At 38.9% G+C, this 20127-nt stretch overlaps 1 protein-coding gene across 1 annotated transcript; it reads left to right on the top strand.

Annotated features, from left to right (window-relative positions):
- The first annotated feature begins 8931 nt into the window (after window positions 1–8931).
- Window positions 8932–11868, top strand: ZBED6 (zinc finger BED-type containing 6). Its single transcript, XM_007941171.1, has one exon. The coding sequence runs from the start codon at window positions 8932–8934 to the stop codon at window positions 11866–11868; it is 2937 nt and encodes a 978-aa protein (XP_007939362.1).
- Window positions 11869–20127: the final 8259 nt, after the last annotated feature.

Below are 20127 nucleotides of genomic sequence, written 5' to 3' on the forward strand. Positions count from 1 at the left end.
AGTCAAGTGCCTTAGACACTATGCTACCAGAGCTCCCAAACAGTAGTTAGTAAGTATTTATGAATCCTTGCTAGAAGGTTTCTTGCTAGAAGGTTTCTTGCTAGAAGGTTTCTTGCTAGAAGCCTCTGTTAGTCCCTATTCCCCTACTCAGGTCAGTCAGCTGAACTCGAAGGAAGAAAAAGAAGATGATAGGTAGGTAGGAGTGATGGACCCTGGGTTAGGGAAGGCACTAGTTACTCACATGGCAGTTATCCTCATACTCTATTCTCTAACATAGGGGAGTGTGAATAGAGATGGCTAGAGCTTTAGGGTGATGCATAGGTCAGGATTTGAATCCAGCCCATATGATTCCACAGTCAACACACCTGACCACTACACTAAGGGAGGAGGATTTACCATGAAGCTAATGAAGCTAAACCTTCAGGTCTCCTACTTGCAAAGCTTCCTTCAAGGCTCTGGGCAGGGTCTTAAGAATGTGTTCATGTGGTCATAATAAAGTTTAGAAAAGTAAGATATTTTAATAGCAATGGTTAAGAATCGTGTTTATTGCCACTCAGACTCTTCCTCCAATACCTTCCTCTTGTTGATCATTTATGGGATTTAGCTAAGAGGAAGTTGAGTTGTGATACAATTATTTGCAGCTTTATTTATGTGATTTGTATTAGAATTAAGTTACTGATAGCCACTTAGGTTTAGAAATGGCTTCCAAGAATACCCTTAATACCCACTGTGCTGACCGAAAGTTGTGGGGCCAGAAGTTTATTATATAAACCTGGCCGACAGCATCTGGCCCCAAAAGAATGTAGATTGTGGAGAAGAGACAATAATTGAAATGTTTGAAACCAGAATCAAGTCTGTGGAAGATTCTTCCCATTATCTCACATGTAAAATTTTAGGCAGAGGATTCAGTTATCACTGGCACTTGGTGTGGTAGTCAGCCTCCACGAGAGAACCCAAGGATCTCTGCCTCCTGCTATCCATGCCCTTGTTTAGTCCCCTCCCATATTATATCAAGGTGATTTATGTGACCAATAGATAGTGGATGGATAGTAGTGGCTAAGTCATAAAAGGCATTACAGCTTCTATCTTGGTCTTTCTGTCTGTGTCTCTCTCATTCTTTCTTATTATTCTCTGTGAAGGAAGTCAGCAGCCCACGTTTTGAGCAGCCCTACAGAGTGGACCATATGGTGAGAAACAGAGTCATCTGGTGGGAGTCATAAAGACCACCATACTCGTAGTCATAAGTAATTCACTGCACCACACCTCATCTGTATCCCTATTATCTTACTATTTTTCTCTTTGTACTTGGAAGAGACTAATGGGAACTGAGATATGATTATTTCCATCAATAGCAGACTGGTTGAACAAATTAGAAAATCTGTTTTCAATGGCATGTTGTTGTTGTTGTTAGGTACCATCAGGACAGTTCCAACCCATAGCCACCCCATGTACAACAGAATGAAACACTGTCCAGCCACTTCTGTGCCATCCTTACAATTTTTGCAATGTTTGAGCCCATTTTTGCAGCCAGTGTCAATTCATCTCATTGAGGGTCTTCTCCTTTTTCACTGACCCTCTACTTTACCAAGCATGATATCCTTCTACAGGGACTGGTCCCTTCTGACAACATGACCAAAATATGTGAGACAAAGTCTTGCCATTCTTGTTTCTAAAAAGCAGTCTGGCTGTACTTCCTCCAAGACAGATTTGTTCCTTCTTCTGGCCATCCATGGTATCTTAAATATTCTTCACCAATACCACAATTCAAATGTGTCCATTTTTCTTCCATTTTATTCATTATCCAGCCATCACATGCATATGAGGCTATTGGAAATACAATGGTTTGGGTCAGGCCAATTTAGTCTTCAAAGGGACATCTTTGGTCTTTCAAAAGAGGTCTTTTGCAGTAGATTTGCCCAATGTGATACGTTGTTTGATTCCTTGACTACTGCTTCCAAGGGCATTGATTGTGGAATCAAATAAAATGAAATCTCTGACAACTTCAATCTTTTCCTCAATTATCATAATATTACTTATTGGTCCAGTTGTAAGGATTTTTGTTTTCTTTATATTGAGGTGTAATCCATATTGAAGGCTGTAGCTTTGATCTCCATTAATAAGTGCTTCAAGTTCTGTTCACTTTCAGCAAGCAAGGTTATGTCATCTGTGTGACAGTTGGAGCTGTGTGTCAACTAGGCTGGACCACAATTCTGTGTGGTTTAAGCTGTTGTGATGTGGTTATTCCCATGATGGGATCAGATGAATATGTTTTGAGCAGCCAATCTGTTGAAAGGGAGTTTCTCTAGGGGTGTGGCCTGCTTCCAGTACATCTATGGACATCCTGGGAAAAGAGACATTCTTCTGTGGATCGGGATTCTGTGGTGCTGCCTACAACTATCTGTGAGTGAACAATCCACCTCAGCCTGGAGATCTTGGATTCGTCATTCATTGGAGTCAACAGTTGGTGTACTGCCTGCCAGACTTGAGCTTCTCAGTCCATGCAGCTGCAAGAGTCAAGAAAAGCCTCCACCTTGACGTTTGATCCAAGAACTTTGGACTTGCCAGCTTCTATAAGTGTGTGAGCCATTTTCCTAAGATAAATTTCTCTCTCTCTCTATATATATATAAGCTTTACTGGTTTTGTTTCTCTAGAGAACCCAGTCTAACACAATCTGCATATCACAGGTTGTCAATAAGTCTTCCTCCAATCCTGATACCATGTTCTTCATATAGACCAGTTTCTCAGATTACTTGCTTAGCATACAGATTGAACAGTATGGTGAAAGGATACAACTCTGACACACACCTTTGCTGATTTTAAATCATTCAGTATCCTCTTGCTCAGTTCAAAGGAGTACATCTTGGTCTATGTACAGGTTCCTCATGAGAACAATTAAGTGGTCTGGTATTCCCATTCTTCACAATGTTATTCATCATTTGTTAGGATCCACACAGTCTAATGCCTTTACATAGCCAATAAAACACAGGTTGATAAATTTATGGTACACTTTGTTTTCAGCTAAGAGCCACTAACATCAGCAATGATATCCCTTGTTCCATGTCCTCTTCTGGAAACTCCCTGTCAATATACTGCTGTGTGACCATATTTGAATTATCTTGAGCAAAATTTCACTTGCTTGTGATATTACTGTGATATTATTGTTTGATAGTTTCCTCATTCCATCGGATTACTTTTCTTTGGAATAGGCACAAATAATGGATCTCTTCCTGTTGGTTGTCCGGGCAGCTGTCTTCCAAATTTCTTGGCATAAACAAGTGAGTGGCTCCAGTGCTGCCTCTGTTTGTTGAAACATCTTAATAGGTATTCTGTCAATTCCTGGAGACCTGTCTTTCACCAATTCCTTCAGTGCAGCTTGAACTTCTTCCTTTAATACCATTGGTTCTTGATCATATGACATCTCTTGAAATGGCTGAATGTCGAGCAATTCTTTTTGGTACAGTGACTCTGTGTACCCTCTCCATCTTCTTTTGATGTTTCCTTCATTGTTCAATATTTTATCCATAGAATCTTTCAACATTGCAATTCAAGGCTTTAATTTTTTCTTCAGTTCTTTCAGCTTGAGAAATGTGGAGTGTGTTCTTCCGTTTTGGTGTTCTAATTGCAGTGTTTGCACATTCCATTATAATACTTTACTTCGTTTTCTCTAGCCACCTTTTGAAATCTTCTGTTCAGCCCTTTTATTTCATCATTTCTTCCATTTGCTTTAGGTAGTCTCTGCTCAAGAGCAAGTTTCAGGGTCTCTTCTGATATCCATTTTGGTCTTTTGTTCCTTTTCTGTCTTTTAATGACCTTTTGCTTTCTGCATGGATAATGTTCTTGATGTCATCTTACAACTCATTTGGTCTTTGGTTACTGGTATTCAGTGCTTCAAATCTATTCTTCAGATGGTCTCTAAATTCAGGTGGGATATAATTAAGGTCGTGGACTTGTCTTTATTTTCCTTAGCTTCAACTGGGGAGTTGAATTTAGCTACAATGGGATAATTGTCAAAAAGAATGTGTGGATCTATAGGCACTGTAAGGAGCCCTGGCAGTGTCGTGGTTAAGTGCTTGGCTGATAACCAAAAAGTCAGTGACTGGAACCAGCTAGCTGCTCCCCAGGAGCAAGATGCGGCATTCTGCTTCTATAAAGGTTGTTGTTGTTGTTGTTATGTGCCGTCGAGTCGGCCCCAACTCATAGCGACCCCCCTTGGGTTTCCAAGGCAGTATCACTACGGAAGTAGGATTGCCCAACCTTCCTTCCGAGGAGTGGCTGGTGGGTTTGAACCACCAGCCTTCTGGTTAGCAGTCAAGTGCCTTAGCCACTATGCTACCAGAGCTCCCTCTATAAAGGTTACAGCCTTAGAAATCCTATTGGGCAATTCTACTCTGTACTACAGGATCACTATAAGTTGGAATCAACTCAATGGCAATGGGTTTTATAAGTATTGTATTTCATTCAAATATTCACATCTGTCTTTGTTATCTAGTGTTGCTTTAACAGAAATACCACAAGTGGGTGGCTTCAACACGCAGAAATTTATTTTCTCATAGTAGGAGTCTGAATTCAGGGTGCCAGCTCTAAGAGAAGGCTTTTTCTCTTTGTTGGCTCTAGAGGAAGGTCCATGTCTTTTTGAGCTTCTGCTCCTGGGCAATTTTCATGTGTTTTGGCATCTCTGTTTCCCCATCTCTGTTTTTCTTATGCTTGTTTAATCTCCTATATGTCAAAATAGACTGACTCAAGACATACCCTTCACTAATTCTGCACCATAAACGTAGCAAAGATAACCCATTCCTAAATGGGATTACAACCACAGGCACAGAGGTTAGCATTTACAACACTTACTTTTGGAGGAGAGAATTCAATCCACAATAGCAACCTTTCAAATATTAACAACTCTGATCAGTCACCTCTCAGTGTTTAACTGGCAGCTTTTTTTCTCTTTTAACATCCATAAACTAATAGTACATTTTACAATCTACGTTATCTTAGATTTGATCAGTGTGATTACCCAATAAGCAAGGGAAGCACATGCTTACTTGTGCTTCTTATCAATCTGTAGTGAACAGTTTCACGTTTCTCACATGTGAAATTGTTCACTACAGATTAGTAAATAAACACAAACTCCTGTTTACCTTGCTTAATGGGTAATCTGCCCCTGGATTTAATGAAATATGATGTAACTATAAACTAAATATAAGGAACTCTGGTGCTACAGGAGAGCTCTGGTAGCATAGTGCCTAAAGCACTTGACTGCTAACCAGAAGGCTGGCGGTTCAAACCCAATAGCCACTCCTTGGAAGGAAGATGGGGCAATCTACTTCCGTAGTGATGTTGTTGTTGTTGTTATGTGCCGTCAAGTCAGCCCTGACTCATAGCGACCCCTCCTTGGGTTTCCGAGGCAGTATCACTACGGAAGTAGGATTGCCCAACCTTCCTTCCGAGGAATACTGCCTTGGAAACCCAAGGCGGGGTCGCTATAAGTCGGGTCCGACTTGACGGCACTTAACAACAACAACTGGTGCCACAGTGCCTACTGCATTTGACCACTAACCAGGAGGTTGGCGGTTCAAACCCACCGGCCACTCTGTGGAAGGAAGACGGGACAATCTATTTCTGTAAATATTTACAGCGTGGCAAACGCAGTAGGGGGTCGCTGAGTCGCAACCGACTGGATGGCAGTGAGGTTGTTTTGTGTGTGTGTGTGTGTGTGTGTGTGCGCGCGCGCATGGTTATAAACTAAATATAGCAGGGCTATCATATGAGTCGGGGCCGACTCGACGGCACATAACAACAACAACAACAATCACATCAGGACTGCAGTTTAGAAAGCCCTAGGCTGGAAAATTCTTAAATTGTTTCAAGAGTCCTCTGTTAAAGTGAAAAACTGTGGGTGTTGGGGCACACACAGAAAACTGTTTACCAGGAACCTGTTTGTTAGGTCTGGTTGACATGGCAATCATAGGGTATTGTCATGTAAGGTGGTGATTGGGACTAGGATTCTAATGTTGAGACTTCTCACATAGAAAGGAGATAAAAGCCCAAGTGTGAGGTAGGACCCTTCTGACTTGATAGATCTCCCAGGCATGCCCTGGGCTGGGACTCCCAAACCAAGCTAACGGCTGGCTGCAGAAGCCCAAGAGGGAATAAAAAGGTGCTTGGAGTCCTATAGGGTCGCTTTGAGTCCGAATCGACTCAACGGCAACGGGTTTTTACAGAGTCCTGTCTGGTTGATCATCAAGTGTATATATATTTTTTAATCCAACTTGGGTAAAATGTTGCCACCTACGCAAACCCTGCATAGCCACTAACCCAGAGGGATTTGGGCTCCTACTATCAGAGTATACGTATATTCGCATACAAAAAAGTTAGGATATAGGGTAAATCAATAAAACATTACTTTTCAGGGTGGGGTCAATGGAGATTTTAACTTTCTACTTGAGATATTTCTGTATCCTTGAGATTTTTTTTTTAAGTATCACTTTTATAATGAGAAAAAAAGGTAAAAACATTCAAATGAAAAAATACTGGATAATGTTTAAAATGAAGTGGGGAGGCGACTGCTGATGTTTTTTCTCTCATGCCTTCTCCCCACCCTTCATGAAATTTTTAATGCGCATGAATTACCTTTCCAGTATAAATATTTTTAAGAAACGAAACTCTGAAAGCCCAGTTTTATTTCTTCAAATAAAAGAACTGTACAAATTCTTTAGCACTGCATGAGAAACATACTGCTTGTTTCTAAATTAAATTTATATACGATTTGGACAATTTATTCATTAAGCAAACACTTTGGTAAGAATAAATTGAGTGCCTACCGTATAGCAGGTACAATTCTAGTGGCTTTCACATTTGTTACTGCGTGTAATTAAAAAATACTTTATCAAAGGACGGTTTCAAGAAACCAGTAACTTTGCAAAAACGCATTCCCTGGAAGGTGGAAGCCCCACGGCCTAGCGTCTCCCTTATCACGTAACACCGTGACCGGAGGAAGCCATCTTAAGCACCGCCTCATAGAGGAAACTACACCTCCCAGGATCTTTGCGCTTTGCGTCGTGTTGGCACTTTTACTGGCTAGGTCTTAGAGCCGAGCCTGTAGCCGGGCGCCATCTTTGACGCTGGCAATATTGGATTTCTGCTGGTGTTGCTGCTGCGAGGACGACGGGTGGCAGCGGCTAAGAAAGAAGAAAGACGTGGCAGCAAGCGGGAATCGGGGATAGTGTCGTCGGTTCGGTAAAGTTTTGTTCTCTGGTAACTAGACCCGTTTTTTAATTCCCGGGTGGCTTGGGGCCGGGGAGGTGGGGAGAGGGCGAGGGGAGTGGCAGCGGCCTCCCCTCGCCCGTGGGTCGCTGCCTAGCCCTGGAAGTCAGAGTGGGTCTTTCGGCCCTAATGTAACGACCCCCTCTCCCCACCTCCCGGCTACTGCCCTCGCCGGGGCGGGCTGAGAGCCCCGGGCTCCCGCTCACTTTTCTGATCTACCCCGCCCCCACCCCACTCCACCCCGCTCCCACGGCGCCTGCTCTTTTCCCGACCAACCAACCTTCCTCCCCTCCCCCACATCCGGTTTTAGTGAAACTTGCAGGAGTTCGGAGCAGCCCCTGAAGGTAGCCTGTCCCCCTGACTCCCAAAACGACAACACTAGATTGCTTTCTTTGAGGCAATCGAAGTGTCTCTAGTTAGTGTACCCTCACTGCCTAAATCAAACTGAGTGCCAAGAGGTGAATTTACCTACTCTCATTCCTCTCCAGGATCCCACTACTTGGAGATTTTTCTCAAACTCCACATACAGAAAGCCACCGACCTTATTCTGGTATTCTACACCCCTTCCTTGCCTTAATTACACTCCCACCCCAACCCTCACCATCGGAGTCAAGAGCAACAGGGACACTTCCGTTCTCCATGTAGGACTGATGAAACCGTAATGAAGAACAACCCCCAAACTCCCATAATCGGTGCGGAATCCTATGAGGAAGGCTTATATTTTTTGCATCTTTCAGACCTTGGTTCAGGACCTTGAGAAGGAGGCTGTGGAACTAGTGATAGCGATGCTTTTTAGAGTAAATGTATGTGGTTATTGGGGGAAGGGGGAGGGATCAACCAAGAAGGGATGAAAGTGGTTCAAAACGCCTATTTCAGTTTTTGCTGCTCAGCTTGTGAGTTACTCATTCACAGCCTGTAAAGCTGCTCCAGTCAAATGTCTGAAAACTAAAATTGGATTAACTCTTGATATGAACCTTATTTTATAATTTTATCTTGAAGACGTTTTTCTCACCTATCCACATTTTTAAACTTGGCGTTGCTTTTAATTAGAGCTGAAAGGGCATTTGCTGTTAGTGACCAGTATGTGGAGTCTGATTTAACTTTCCAGAATTGATTTACTGGGTTGTATTGGCAAATCACAAACCTAAGTGATGAATGTTAAATGATACACTATGATTTTGTTTAAATGAAATTTCCTGAAAATATTTAATCTCAGACTTAAGGGGAAATCAAAGTTGCTATCATGAGGCTCATAAAATATGTATTTAAAGAGCTGAAGGCAGATAAGAGTTCTTGATGAAGCAGGAAGAACATAGACCTGGAATTTGGAAGACCTGGCTTCTAGCTGCTGCTGACCAACTCTATGACTCTGGGAAAGTGGGCCTCAGTTCTTTTTTCTATAACATGAGGACACTGGACTATTTGAATTCAGAACTCAGAAAGGTAGAAGGGATCTTAAAGCCCTCTAAGAAAGAGTTTGGGAATGTTCTCCATTGCTGTCACTTTTCCTCCAGAAATAACCTGGCTTGGAAGTCACTGGTCCAAAGGGAACTTGACTCCCCATAGAAATTGGAGAAAACGTAACGTAAGTAGACAGGAGCAGCTGTATTACTGTTTAAGTAGTAAGCCCACTACCAGGTTCTGGTACAAGTTTTGGAGACATAAAGAGAATGAGTGTATGTACCCTAAGTGTGCCAGTTTCTTCTCTCTCTCCTGGCAGAAGATGCAGTACTTTTAGTGGTGCTGGGATTCTGGGATGTGTTCCTATTAATTCTAATACTGATGAAGAAGATGTGGTAGAGGGAAAGATGGTGGCTGAAAGTGTGGATAAAGAGGCAAAATTACCTGCTAAAAAGAAAAGAAAGAAGGGTTTGCGAATTAAAGGAAAAAGGCGCCGAAAAAAAGTAATCCTTGCGAAAAAGTTTAGTAAGGATTTGGGATCTGGAAGGCCGGTTGTAGAGGCTCCTGCTTTGTTAGCTTCCACTGCCCCTGAGCAGGATGAAGAAAGTCTTTTTGAGAACAATATAGAAAAACAAATCTACCTACCTAGTACCAGAGCCAAGACCTCCATTGTGTGGCACTTCTTTCACGTTGACCCCCAGTATACCTGGCGAGCTATTTGTAACCTCTGTGAAAAAAGTGTCAGCAGGGGTAAACCCGGTAGCCATCTTGGTACATCTACTCTTCAGCGACATCTGCAGGCAAGGCATTCACCACACTGGACCAGAGCCAACAAGTTTGGAGTCACTAGTGGGGAGGAGGATTTTACCTTGGATGTACCTTTATCTCCTTCTTCTCCTGGAAGCAATGGAAGCTTCGAATACATCCCTACTGATCCTTTAGATGATAATAGAATGGGCAAGAAACGAGATAAATCATCTGATGCCCTGAGGGCAGAAAGAGGGAGATTTCTCATCAAAAGTAACATTGTCAAGCATGCCTTAATTCCTGGAACAAGAGCCAAGACATCTGCAGTTTGGAATTTTTTCTACACTGATCCTCAGCATATATCACGAGCTGTGTGTAATATATGTAAAAGAAGTGTGAGCCGTGGTAGGCCAGGGTCCCATTTAGGAACTTCAACACTTCAACGACACCTACAGGCCACGCATCCCATCCATTGGGCAGTTGCCAACAAAGATAATGGTGCTGTTGGAAATGGATTAGAAGAGGCTGAAACTGAGAGAAATGATCTCTTGAGTGAGCCTCTGCATGGAGAGAAGTCTACAGGCAGCCAAGATTTAACAGCTGAGGAGCTTAGTGACTCTGATTCAGTTGAACCTCCTGTGTTAGAAGTTGAAAATAGAAGATCTGAGAGTCCTAGTCCTGTTGCAGTGCAAGACAGTCTGATGAATGCAGAGGAGAGAGGAAGGACCTATTGTGAAAATTCAGTCTCAAGTCAAATTAGTCAAGCAATTATTCAAATGATTGTAGAGGACATGCATCCTTACAACTACTTCTCCACCCCAGCATTTCAGAGATTCATGCAAATTGTAGCCCCTGACTATAGGTTGCCATCAGAGACTTACTTTTTCACGAAGGCCATACCACAGTTATATGATTGGGTCAGAGAGAAAATTTTCTTAACTTTGGAGAATGTACAAAGCCAGAAGATCCATCTGACTGTTGATATATGGACTCATGACCCATCTACTGACTATTTCATTGTGACGGTACACTGGGTCTCTTTGGAAACTGTATCTTCTAATAATGGCAGGATCCCAAATTTTAGAAAATGGGCAGTGCTTTGTGTGACAGGTTTGGCCAAAGACTGTTTGATAACCAACGTTTTACAGGAATTAAATGACCAGATCGGTCTGTGGCTTTCTCCAAATTTTCTTATCCCTAGCTTCATTGTTTCTGACAACTCCTCTAGTGTGGTACATGCAATCAAAGATGGCGGTTTTACCCATGTGCCGTGCTTTCTGCATGGTTTAAATATAGTCATTCAGGACTTTTTCTGTGAGCACAAAAGCATTGAAAACATGTTAGTGGCGGCTAGAAAAACCTGTCATCATTTTAGTCATTCAGTCAAGGCTCGTCAGATACTGCAAGAGTTCCAAAACGATCACCAGCTTCCTTGGAAAAATTTGAAGCAGGATGAAACTGGCCATTGGGTTTCTACCTTTTATATGTTAAGATGGCTCTTAGAGCATTGCTACTCAGTTCACCATAGTCTTGGCAGAGCCAGTGGTGTTGTGCTCACCTCCCTTCAGTGGACTCTAATGACTCATGTTTGTGATATTCTTAAGCCATTTGAGGAGGCCACCCAAAAAGTGAGTGTGAAAACCACAGGATTGAATCAAGTGCTACCCATAATACATCATCTACTCCTTTCCCTGCAGAAACTCAGAGATGATTTTCAAGTCAGAGGTATTACTCAAGCCCTCAATCTGGTGGACAGTTTGTCTCTGAAACTTGAAACTGACAGCCTACTAAGTGCCATGCTCAAATCCAAGCCCTGTATCTTGGCTACTTTGTTAGATCCTTCCTTTAAAAACAGCTTGGAAAAATTTTTTCCTCAAGGTGCTGATTTAGAAACTTACAAACAGATACTTGCAGAAGAGGTTTGTAATTATATGGAATCTTCACCAGAGGTCTGTCATATTGCAACTTCAGAAGCTTCTGGTCCCTCAGCTACAGGAAGAGCTGATTCATTTACCTCATCTATAAAAGAAGGCACCTCCAGTTCAGGCCCCAGTGATAGCTCAGCTGCAGATAATGTTGCCATTGGAAGCAAAAGCTTCATGTTTCCATCTGCTATAGCAGTGGTGGATGAATACTTCAAAGAGAAGTATTCCGAAATCTCAGGAGGTGATGACCCTTTGATTTACTGGCAGAGGAAGGTGAGCATATGGCCAGCTTTGACCCAAGTTGCCATTCAGTATCTAAGCTGCCCCATGTGTAGTTGGCAATCTGAATGTATCTTTACTGCAAATAGCCACTTTCATCCAAAGCAGATCATGAGCCTGGATTTTGACAACATAGAGCAGCTGATGTTCTTGAAAATGAACTTAAAAAATGTTAACTATGATTATTCTACATTGGTTTTGAGTTGGAATCCTGAGAATGAAGTTGTTCAAAGCAACGAAAAAGAAATACCTTAATTTCTTTTTTCTTTTCTCCTTTTAAAGTGAGCAATTTTTTTGCTATGTTACTGTATCCTAATTGCTACAGTTACTATATATAGTCATAGTAATTACTTAATCTATAAGAACAAATCTGGGGAAACCTGAAAATGTCTTAAAAAAAAAAGGGCTGAAAATTCCTCAAAGGCAATATAATTTTGCTAAAAGGAAGATTACAGGTTTCATAGTAGTGATTCAGTGTAGCTAGCAATTGAAATTTTGTATCAAGAGAGAAAAGATATATTTTTTAAATGGAAAAAAAACAGTGCCACATTGAAAGTCCTTAGGCTATTCTGGCTGGTAAATTAAGTAGTAATTGGTTTTAAGTAAAAATTTTCCCCAGTATGGGGAGTGTGGTTGCTCAAACCAATGAAATAAGAGTAAGGCACACTAAGCTGCTGATTGAAAGGTCCTTGGTTCAAATCCACCAGCCGCTCTGTGGGAGAAAGATATGGCAATCTGCTTCCATAAATATCAGCCTAGGAAACCCTATGGGGCAGTTCTGCTTTGTCCTGTAGCGTCGCTGTCTGAATTGACTCGACAGCAGTGGGTTTGGTTTTGTTTTAAACACTAATGTTTACTTACAACTCATGAAATTGTTTTGTATTTGGAAATTCTTAAATGCCTCCTCATACTGGTCAGCTTTATAATTTCAATTTAGTGTGATAGAGTTGCTCCTTACATTTAGGATTATATCTTTATAAAATTGGAAAACTTTAGAAAACAGTTAAAAATTACTCATATTCTTTGAATTGCTTTTTTCTTAACCTTTATGGGATAGTATAAGAACAATAAAGGTACATAATCTATGGGTAAATGACATATAAGAAGAAGGTTATAAAAGATGGAAAACATGGAATGGGGATTGGAATAAAAGCTCCATGAATGTACTTCTGAAAAACCCAGCATGCATTTCCCAAAGAATATTTCTTTAATTTTAGGTTATCTTAATTTTTTTTTTTTTTAATATACTGAATGACCCATAATTCTATATTCTTAACTATCTGTGTAATTCTTTTGACCACTGTTTTCTTAACTAAAACTAAGCACCAATCATGTGTTAGGAATCATTGCCTGGCTGTTAAATGAGGAAATTGATCTCAATGATCTTTAAGGTCCCTTTCCACTCTCCATATGTTTCGGTAGTGAGTGGGAAGCCAGAAAATGATGACTTTTAGTAAAAGTCTATTAAAAGTTTCAGACTGAATAACTAATGTAAGATCCCAATTTTTCCTTTTTTTCATTTTAGATTTGGGGATATTCCCTGCCCAAAAAATTCCTGGAAAATTGACTAGTATTAAGTGTGAGTAAAAGGTGTCCACTTTTTTTTAAGTTTTGATTTTAGTTTTGTCTTAGATAGTATTTGGCAAGATTTAGCCTAGAAATTATGTAGTATTTATTACATGAGAATCAAAATTGCTTTGTTACTGGGCTGGTTTCAAAATTTAGAACTCATTTCAGTGTATCAAAATAGCTTTTTTTGTTTTTGTTTTTGAAATTCTAAAATGGTAACTGTACCATTGTGAAATGAAATTTCAGCTCCAAAAGTTTACCCTTTACTTACTGGAGTAAATGGATGATTACAACATCTTTAGTCATAGCCATTAGTAATTAAGTATTTGGAACTAGGCTGCCTAAGCAAGCCTTAGTTGGGCCATTGTTGAATGGCATGTCACTGACATTGGTGTTCATGTAAAAGAAGAAAAAATACTCCCTTAGATACAAATCTTCTGTGTTTGACAGTGCCAGATCAGGATGGCTATAATGCTGCTTTGCCTTCTACAACTTGCTGCACCGCTCTACAGTTACTCTATAACTATACGTTTCTATCTTTTTTGGTTAAACACTCCCTGAGGAGGAGGATGATATACATACAACCATGTTATACACATTCATATATGTGTAAGGATTTCCCCTCATCTTTTCTGGGCTGGACAAAATTTAGTGTAACATTAGTTTCATGATACTTTTGATGTAAGTTCACTATTTTTATAATGAACCCAAATCTAAAGGCTTTTATAGTGTCTTTTGAAAGCTTACCCAGATGTTTTATTTCTACACATTTGTGTATATGTGTGTGTGTGTATAAGCCAGTTAGTATCTATATATATGTATATTATATACATAAAACATTTTATATTTTTACATACAAGTATGCTTTTATTATACAGATAATAAAGATCGGGGAAGGTTTCTGTTTTTTTCTTAATAGGTGAAGAAATCTTGAAGACCAGAAATTGGATCTTATTGAATTTTTTTTTTTTTTTTAAATTTTTTCTTTTACTCTTTTCTTTTTAAATTATATTGTTCGGCTATGGAAGATGGATTTTTTTTTTTTTTTTTAATAACCCTTTGAATCTCAAGTTCATTTTTAAATGAACTTGCTTTTTGTTTTTGAGGAGATAACTAACCCTAGCTGTCTCCAGTCTGACAAAGGTTATTCGAATGGACTTAATCTCCCAGTAGTTTGGAGATGTTTTAGAAGCACATCCTGTGTTTGAATTGTGGCTGAGAGGTTTCCTTGGCAATGTGAGGAGGAAAATTCTTTCTGCCTCATTATTATTAATTCATGGATTGAGTGTTGGTTCGACCTACAGGAGTAATAGATTGGAACTCAGTGAAGACCCAGACGTTCCTTTTGAGATCAGCCAGCTAATGTAAGTATGGAAATTTTTTTTTTCTTTCCCCCTCATTAAAGAGAGAACATTTTTATAATTTAAGACATAATTTTCCTGGATTAGAAATTAAAAAGCCATTGTTAAGGTAGTTTTACAAGCTTTTACTTTTTGGGCAGAAACATGTTTTGAGTTTTGTGTATGTCATAATGCATGCACATTGTTTCAAAAAAAAGAAAAAGTAACGTGGGGTAGCCATGGTGAAAATTCCCCAGTAATTCCATCTCCCCAGAGAAAAAACATTGTGAATAGTTTTATCAGGACATAGTTCTATATTCATGCACATAACTCTGCTTCATCTTTTTCTAATCACTACATGGTGTGTACTATTACATGGATGTGCTATATAATTTGACTAAAATGTCACTGAGGGACATTTTAGTTTTTGCCATTAAAACTAAGAATAGCTCTGTACTCAGTAATAGCCCTGTACTCAATAAAAACCCTGTACACACATCTATGTAAAATTATTTCTTTAGAACCAGTTCTTAATCTGAGTTTGTAGAATTAGCATACATTACTTTCTAAAATGTTGTGGCAATTTACGTATACAACTGACAAGGTTGTTTTGTTTTTTAGTTTGTAAAACCTCTTATATCCCTTTTAATAAAAACACTGCTACTTAGTCATGTTCTTAATAAGTCTTCTGCTGTATAGATATCTTTCATCTTATATAATTTTTTATTATTGAAGTTTGGTATCATTTCACTGGATGGTAACTGTGGTGAAAGGCTTTTTTCAGTCTAAACTTAATATGTAAAAAAAATACTTTGCATTTTCTTCTAGTACTTAGATGATTTTTTTTATATTTAAAATTTTATTTAGGTATTGTGGTTAGATGGCATCACCACTCTTCCTTCCACAAGCATGGTAGACGACAAATATGACTTGCCTATTGGCTGAGCCCAGTTACAAATTCAAAATTGTTAATACGGTTATTGGGTGCTGTAGGGTCAATTTTGACTCATGGTCTAGGGTGTAATACTTATAGGAGCAGATCGCTGGGTCTTTTTCCCACAAAGCTACTAGGTGCATGGGTTTAAATTGCCAGCCTTTTGGTTTGCAGCCGGGTGCTTTAACATTGTGCCACCAGGGTTCCTTTTCTTAGTATGCTGTTGTTAGATGTCATTGATTTTCAACTTAAAGCAATCCCGTGTAACAGAGTAGAACTGTGCTCCATAGTGTTTTCTAGCCTGTAGTCTTTATGGAAGCAGATTGCTTAATGACTGGGCAAATTATTTTTGTTAATTTTAAATGCTGCCTTTTTCATAAATCACATTTATTCATGGACTCAAGTTATACTGATCTGTGTACTCATTTGTTTTCCAGTATTTAAATGTTATATTTCATACCTATTATACCTCCTGTTCCTTTTAAAATTTTCCTTTTCTCAAGCAGTTATTCTTCTAGATGATATTATAGTCTGTCAAGTTTCAGTAATAAACTGAAATTGAGATTTGACTTGAATTGCATTCGTGGTATGGATTATTTTGAGGAGAAATAACATCTTTAAGCCTTCTACTCCATTTATTTCTCCATTTATCCAGGTCTTTTGTGCTATAGTTGTTTCATAGTTTTTGTTTTTCCGTTTGACGTGGGTCTTGCATACTTCTTTTTTCTTGCATACTTGTCTTTTTAGTTTTATTTATTTTTATTGTGATTTAGGTGAAAATTTACAGAGCAAATTCACTTTCCATACAGCAGTTTACATAAACTTTGCCTCATGACATTGACCACAATTTACCCCAATGCAACAGCTCCCCTCCTATTTCCTCCCGACAGTTACCTCTTCCCTGTGTCCATCCCTCCATGCACTCCTGCCCCCTGAGTTGTCTCCCTGTGCGTAAACAGCCCTTCTTTCTCCCATGATTGTTCTTTCCAAGGAGTGTATCTACCTTAGGTAAATGTTCAACTCCTATGTCTGTCTTTTGTTTGGCTGGAAGCCACAGGTGTGGGTTCAATTCCAGACCTGAGGGGTAGCTGGGGACCATAGTCTCAGTGGTTCCACCAGGCTCTATCAGACCAGCAAACCGGATCCCCCCCCCCCCTTTTTTTTCTCCAAATGATTTTGAGTTTTGTTCCACATTGTTCTCCCTCTCTATCCAAGATCTCCTACATAGATTCCCTTCCGAATGGTTGACATTGGTAGCCAGGCACCATCTAGTTCTTCTGGTCTCATAGTTGTATGGGCTGCAGATCGCATGGTGTACCAGTTGCTAGGAGTAATTGTTTCCATTAATTTTTGGTTTTCTTCATTCTTCTTTGCTCTGGACAAGGAGAGACCGATCATTGCATCTAGATGGCTGCTTGCAAGCTTTTAAGATCCCAGTTGCTACTCTCCAAAGTAGGAGGTGGAATAATGTCTTGCATACTTCTTAACATTTCTTCCTGTATATATTATTTGGAAGGAAGATTGGGCAATCTACTTCTGTAGTGATAAAGCCTTGGAAACCCAAGGAGAGGTTGCAATGAGTTGATCCAGCTCCACGGCAGTGAGTTTGGTTTTTTTTTTTTAATATATTATTAGTTTTATTATGAATGAGACTCTTTATTATTATTTGAATGATTGTTGCTGGAACATAGGAAATTTACTGATTTTGTCTATCTTATGTCTCAAACAAACTCGCTGCCATAGAGTCATATCTGCCTCATATCTGCCTTGGGTTTCCGAGGCAGTATCACTACAGAAGTAGATTGCCCAGCCTTCCTTCTGAGAAGTGGCTGGTGGGTTTGAACTGCCAACCTTCTGGTTAGTGGTCAAATGTCTTAGGTACTATGCCATCAGAACTCCATCTTGTGTCTAGCCACTTAAATTATTTTCAGTATTTTTTTTCCCATTTTATATATATATGTATATATGTGTATGTATGTATATATAAAAATGTATATATGTATGTATAATATAAATGTTTGTATGTATGTATGTATGTGAGAGCTCTGGTAGTGTAGTGCCTAAAGGCACTTGACTGCTAACCAGAAGGCTGGCGGTTCAAACTCACCAGGCACTCCTCAGAAGGAAGATGGGGCAATTTACTTCCGTAATGATACTGCCTTGGAAACCCAAGGAGGGGTCGCTATGAGTCGGGTCCAACTTGACAGCATATAGCAACAACAACATGTATGTATGTATATATTTTTTTCCCTTCTTACTGCATTTACTAAAAACCTCTGGGATACTGTTGATAGTGAAGACAGTGACCATTCCTTTTTTTGTTTGCCTTTAAGTTCATTTCTAGAGTTTTACTATGTTGCATGTGCTAATGGCTCCTCAGCATTAAGTGCTCTTACATTAAGGAAATTCCTTCTAATTTATTACGTTTTTGTTGTTGTTGTTGTTATGTGCCATCAAGTCAGACCGATTCATAGTGACCCCTCCTTGGGTTTCCAAGGCAGTATTACTACGGAAGTAGATTGCCCAGTCTTCCTTCCGAGGAGTGGCTGGTGGGTTTGAACCGCCAGCCTTCTAGTTAGCAGTCAAGTGCCTTAGGCGCTACGCTACCAGAGCTCCTAATTGACTAAGAGGTTTTTTTTTTTTTTTTTTAAAAAAAAAAAAGAGTACATGTTACATGTTAGTTTGTTGGGGTTTTTCCCCCTCCTCTATAATTTTCGCTTTTAAAACACAATACTTTAAACCTTTTTTTCTTGTATATCATTTTTACCTTTTTGGAATTGTAAAATGGCTACAAGTTCTCTCCTTACTCACTTTAATCTTCTAATGTAATGAATTATGTAATAAATTTTCTAATCTACTAAACATTTTTAGCCCTTTTTTGATTATGTGATGTTACTCTTTTAATATACTGCTGGTTTGATTTGCTAATGTTTTATGTAGGATTTTTCATCTGTACCATAAATCACATGTCCATAGCAATTTTAAAGCTTTTTAAAAAGCGGTGAAATAGAGCCTGTGATGTGGTTTGTTTTTTTCTTTTTTTATTTAAGTTCTTTTTTCTAAACCTTTTTTCTCAAACCTATTTCCTTGAGTAATTATTTTCAAAACTATAATGAGTATGTAAATGATATACTTTTTGAGACTGCTCATGTCTGAAAATTTCTTTGTCCTGAGCTGTCCTTTAATTGTAGTTTGAAAGGCTAAATTTAAGGTCATAATCTGTCCTTGTGGTTGTATAACATTGTTGTCTTTTGATATAGTCAGATGAGAAGTCTAATGGCCAAGTCTGACTCTCTCCATTTAGTCAATCTGCATTTTCCTGGAAGTTTGTACCATTATGTCTTTACTTTTAGAATTCAAAAAATGCCACCATTATCCATGCACAATAGAAAATTCTTTAAGGGAAATTTCTGCATAGCATTTGATGAGCCCTTTTAATCTGACGGCTTAAGTATAGTATTAGAAAATTTTCTAGTATTGCTTCTTTTGTTATTATTTCTATTAATACCATTCATTCCTTATAGAATTTCATTATATAGAAATTGAGGGTCCTGGATCTGTTTCCATGTCATGTATCTTTTCTCTCATACTTATGTCTCTCTATTCTGGGAGGTGTCCTGCCAGTGATATAATTCATTCATTTGTTTTTCATCATTTTTATTTTCCTGTTGATTCTGTCTACTGAAATCTCCCTTTTGGGTGAGGAGGTGGAAAGTTGAGTCTTTTTATTTCAAGCGTCTTATTATTGACACTTTTTTCATAGTGGTATGTTCATTTACATCAATGTTATGTTCTTCTGAGAGTATTATTAAAATTTTTTAAGAATTTCTCCTTATCAAATATTAAGTTAGGATGGGAGAGGGTCACAGGGTTTTTTGTTTCTTTCTCCTCTTCTGTTTTCACATAGCTATTTTCATTGAAAGTAATCAGGTTTTGTTTGACAACCTGGGTAGTTTTTTTTTCCCCCTTTTTAAAATTTGAGACATGGCAGAATTTATTGGGTTTCTGTTTGACGTAGTAGTGATTTCTGAAAATGTTTAAATTTTTAATTTCTATGAAGATTTCTTTTTGTCATATTCTTGAATTAATTGTTTTTCCCCCTAGTGAAAGTTACAAAAGCTCAACATGTAAAACATTTATAAAGGAACTGTTCTGTGGAAGTATAGTTAGAAAGGGGATACCCATCTACTCAGGATTCAGTCTCCCCACACACTTGCCTATCTCCAAAGGTGCTTCATAGGACCTAATTTGAAAATTGCCATAACGCAGTTCATGCTATTTTGTTGCCATTTCATAGCTGCCATTTGTTGTTTGATTAGTATGTTAGTAGTCTTCCTGAAAACCAGCAGCAATTTCAAAGATGTTCATGGGGATGCTGATTTCAGATGTGAAATAAATTTCTAATCTCTCTTTTGCTCTTTTTTTTTTTTTAATTTATTGTAAAACGTTTTCATTCTCATCAGATTTTTAAGTTTACTTTTCACATATGTGTTGTACTTATTTGAATATCCCTTAGAGACTTGGTCTTGTTTGAGGCAGTTTTTAAAATTACTTTTTGGTATATATTAGAACGTAGAATACATTCCTTAGCTTTAGATGAGGGGATGCCTGCTGGTGCATCAATGAGGTACTTACAAGGTTCAATCCTTGTCCCATTCTGCAGCAGTTCAT

Source organism: Orycteropus afer, unplaced genomic scaffold (assembly GCF_000298275.1).
Source record: "Orycteropus afer afer isolate SDZICR_OR568_19922 unplaced genomic scaffold, OryAfe1.0 scaffold00075, whole genome shotgun sequence".
Lineage (NCBI taxonomy): Eukaryota > Metazoa > Chordata > Mammalia > Tubulidentata > Orycteropodidae > Orycteropus > Orycteropus afer.

Bases quoted from the DNA above. Each gene is read 5' to 3' on its own strand.
- ZBED6 (XM_007941171.1), top strand. From the start codon at position 8,932: ATGAGTGTATGTACCCTAAGTGTGCCAGTTTCTTCTCTCTCTCCTGGC.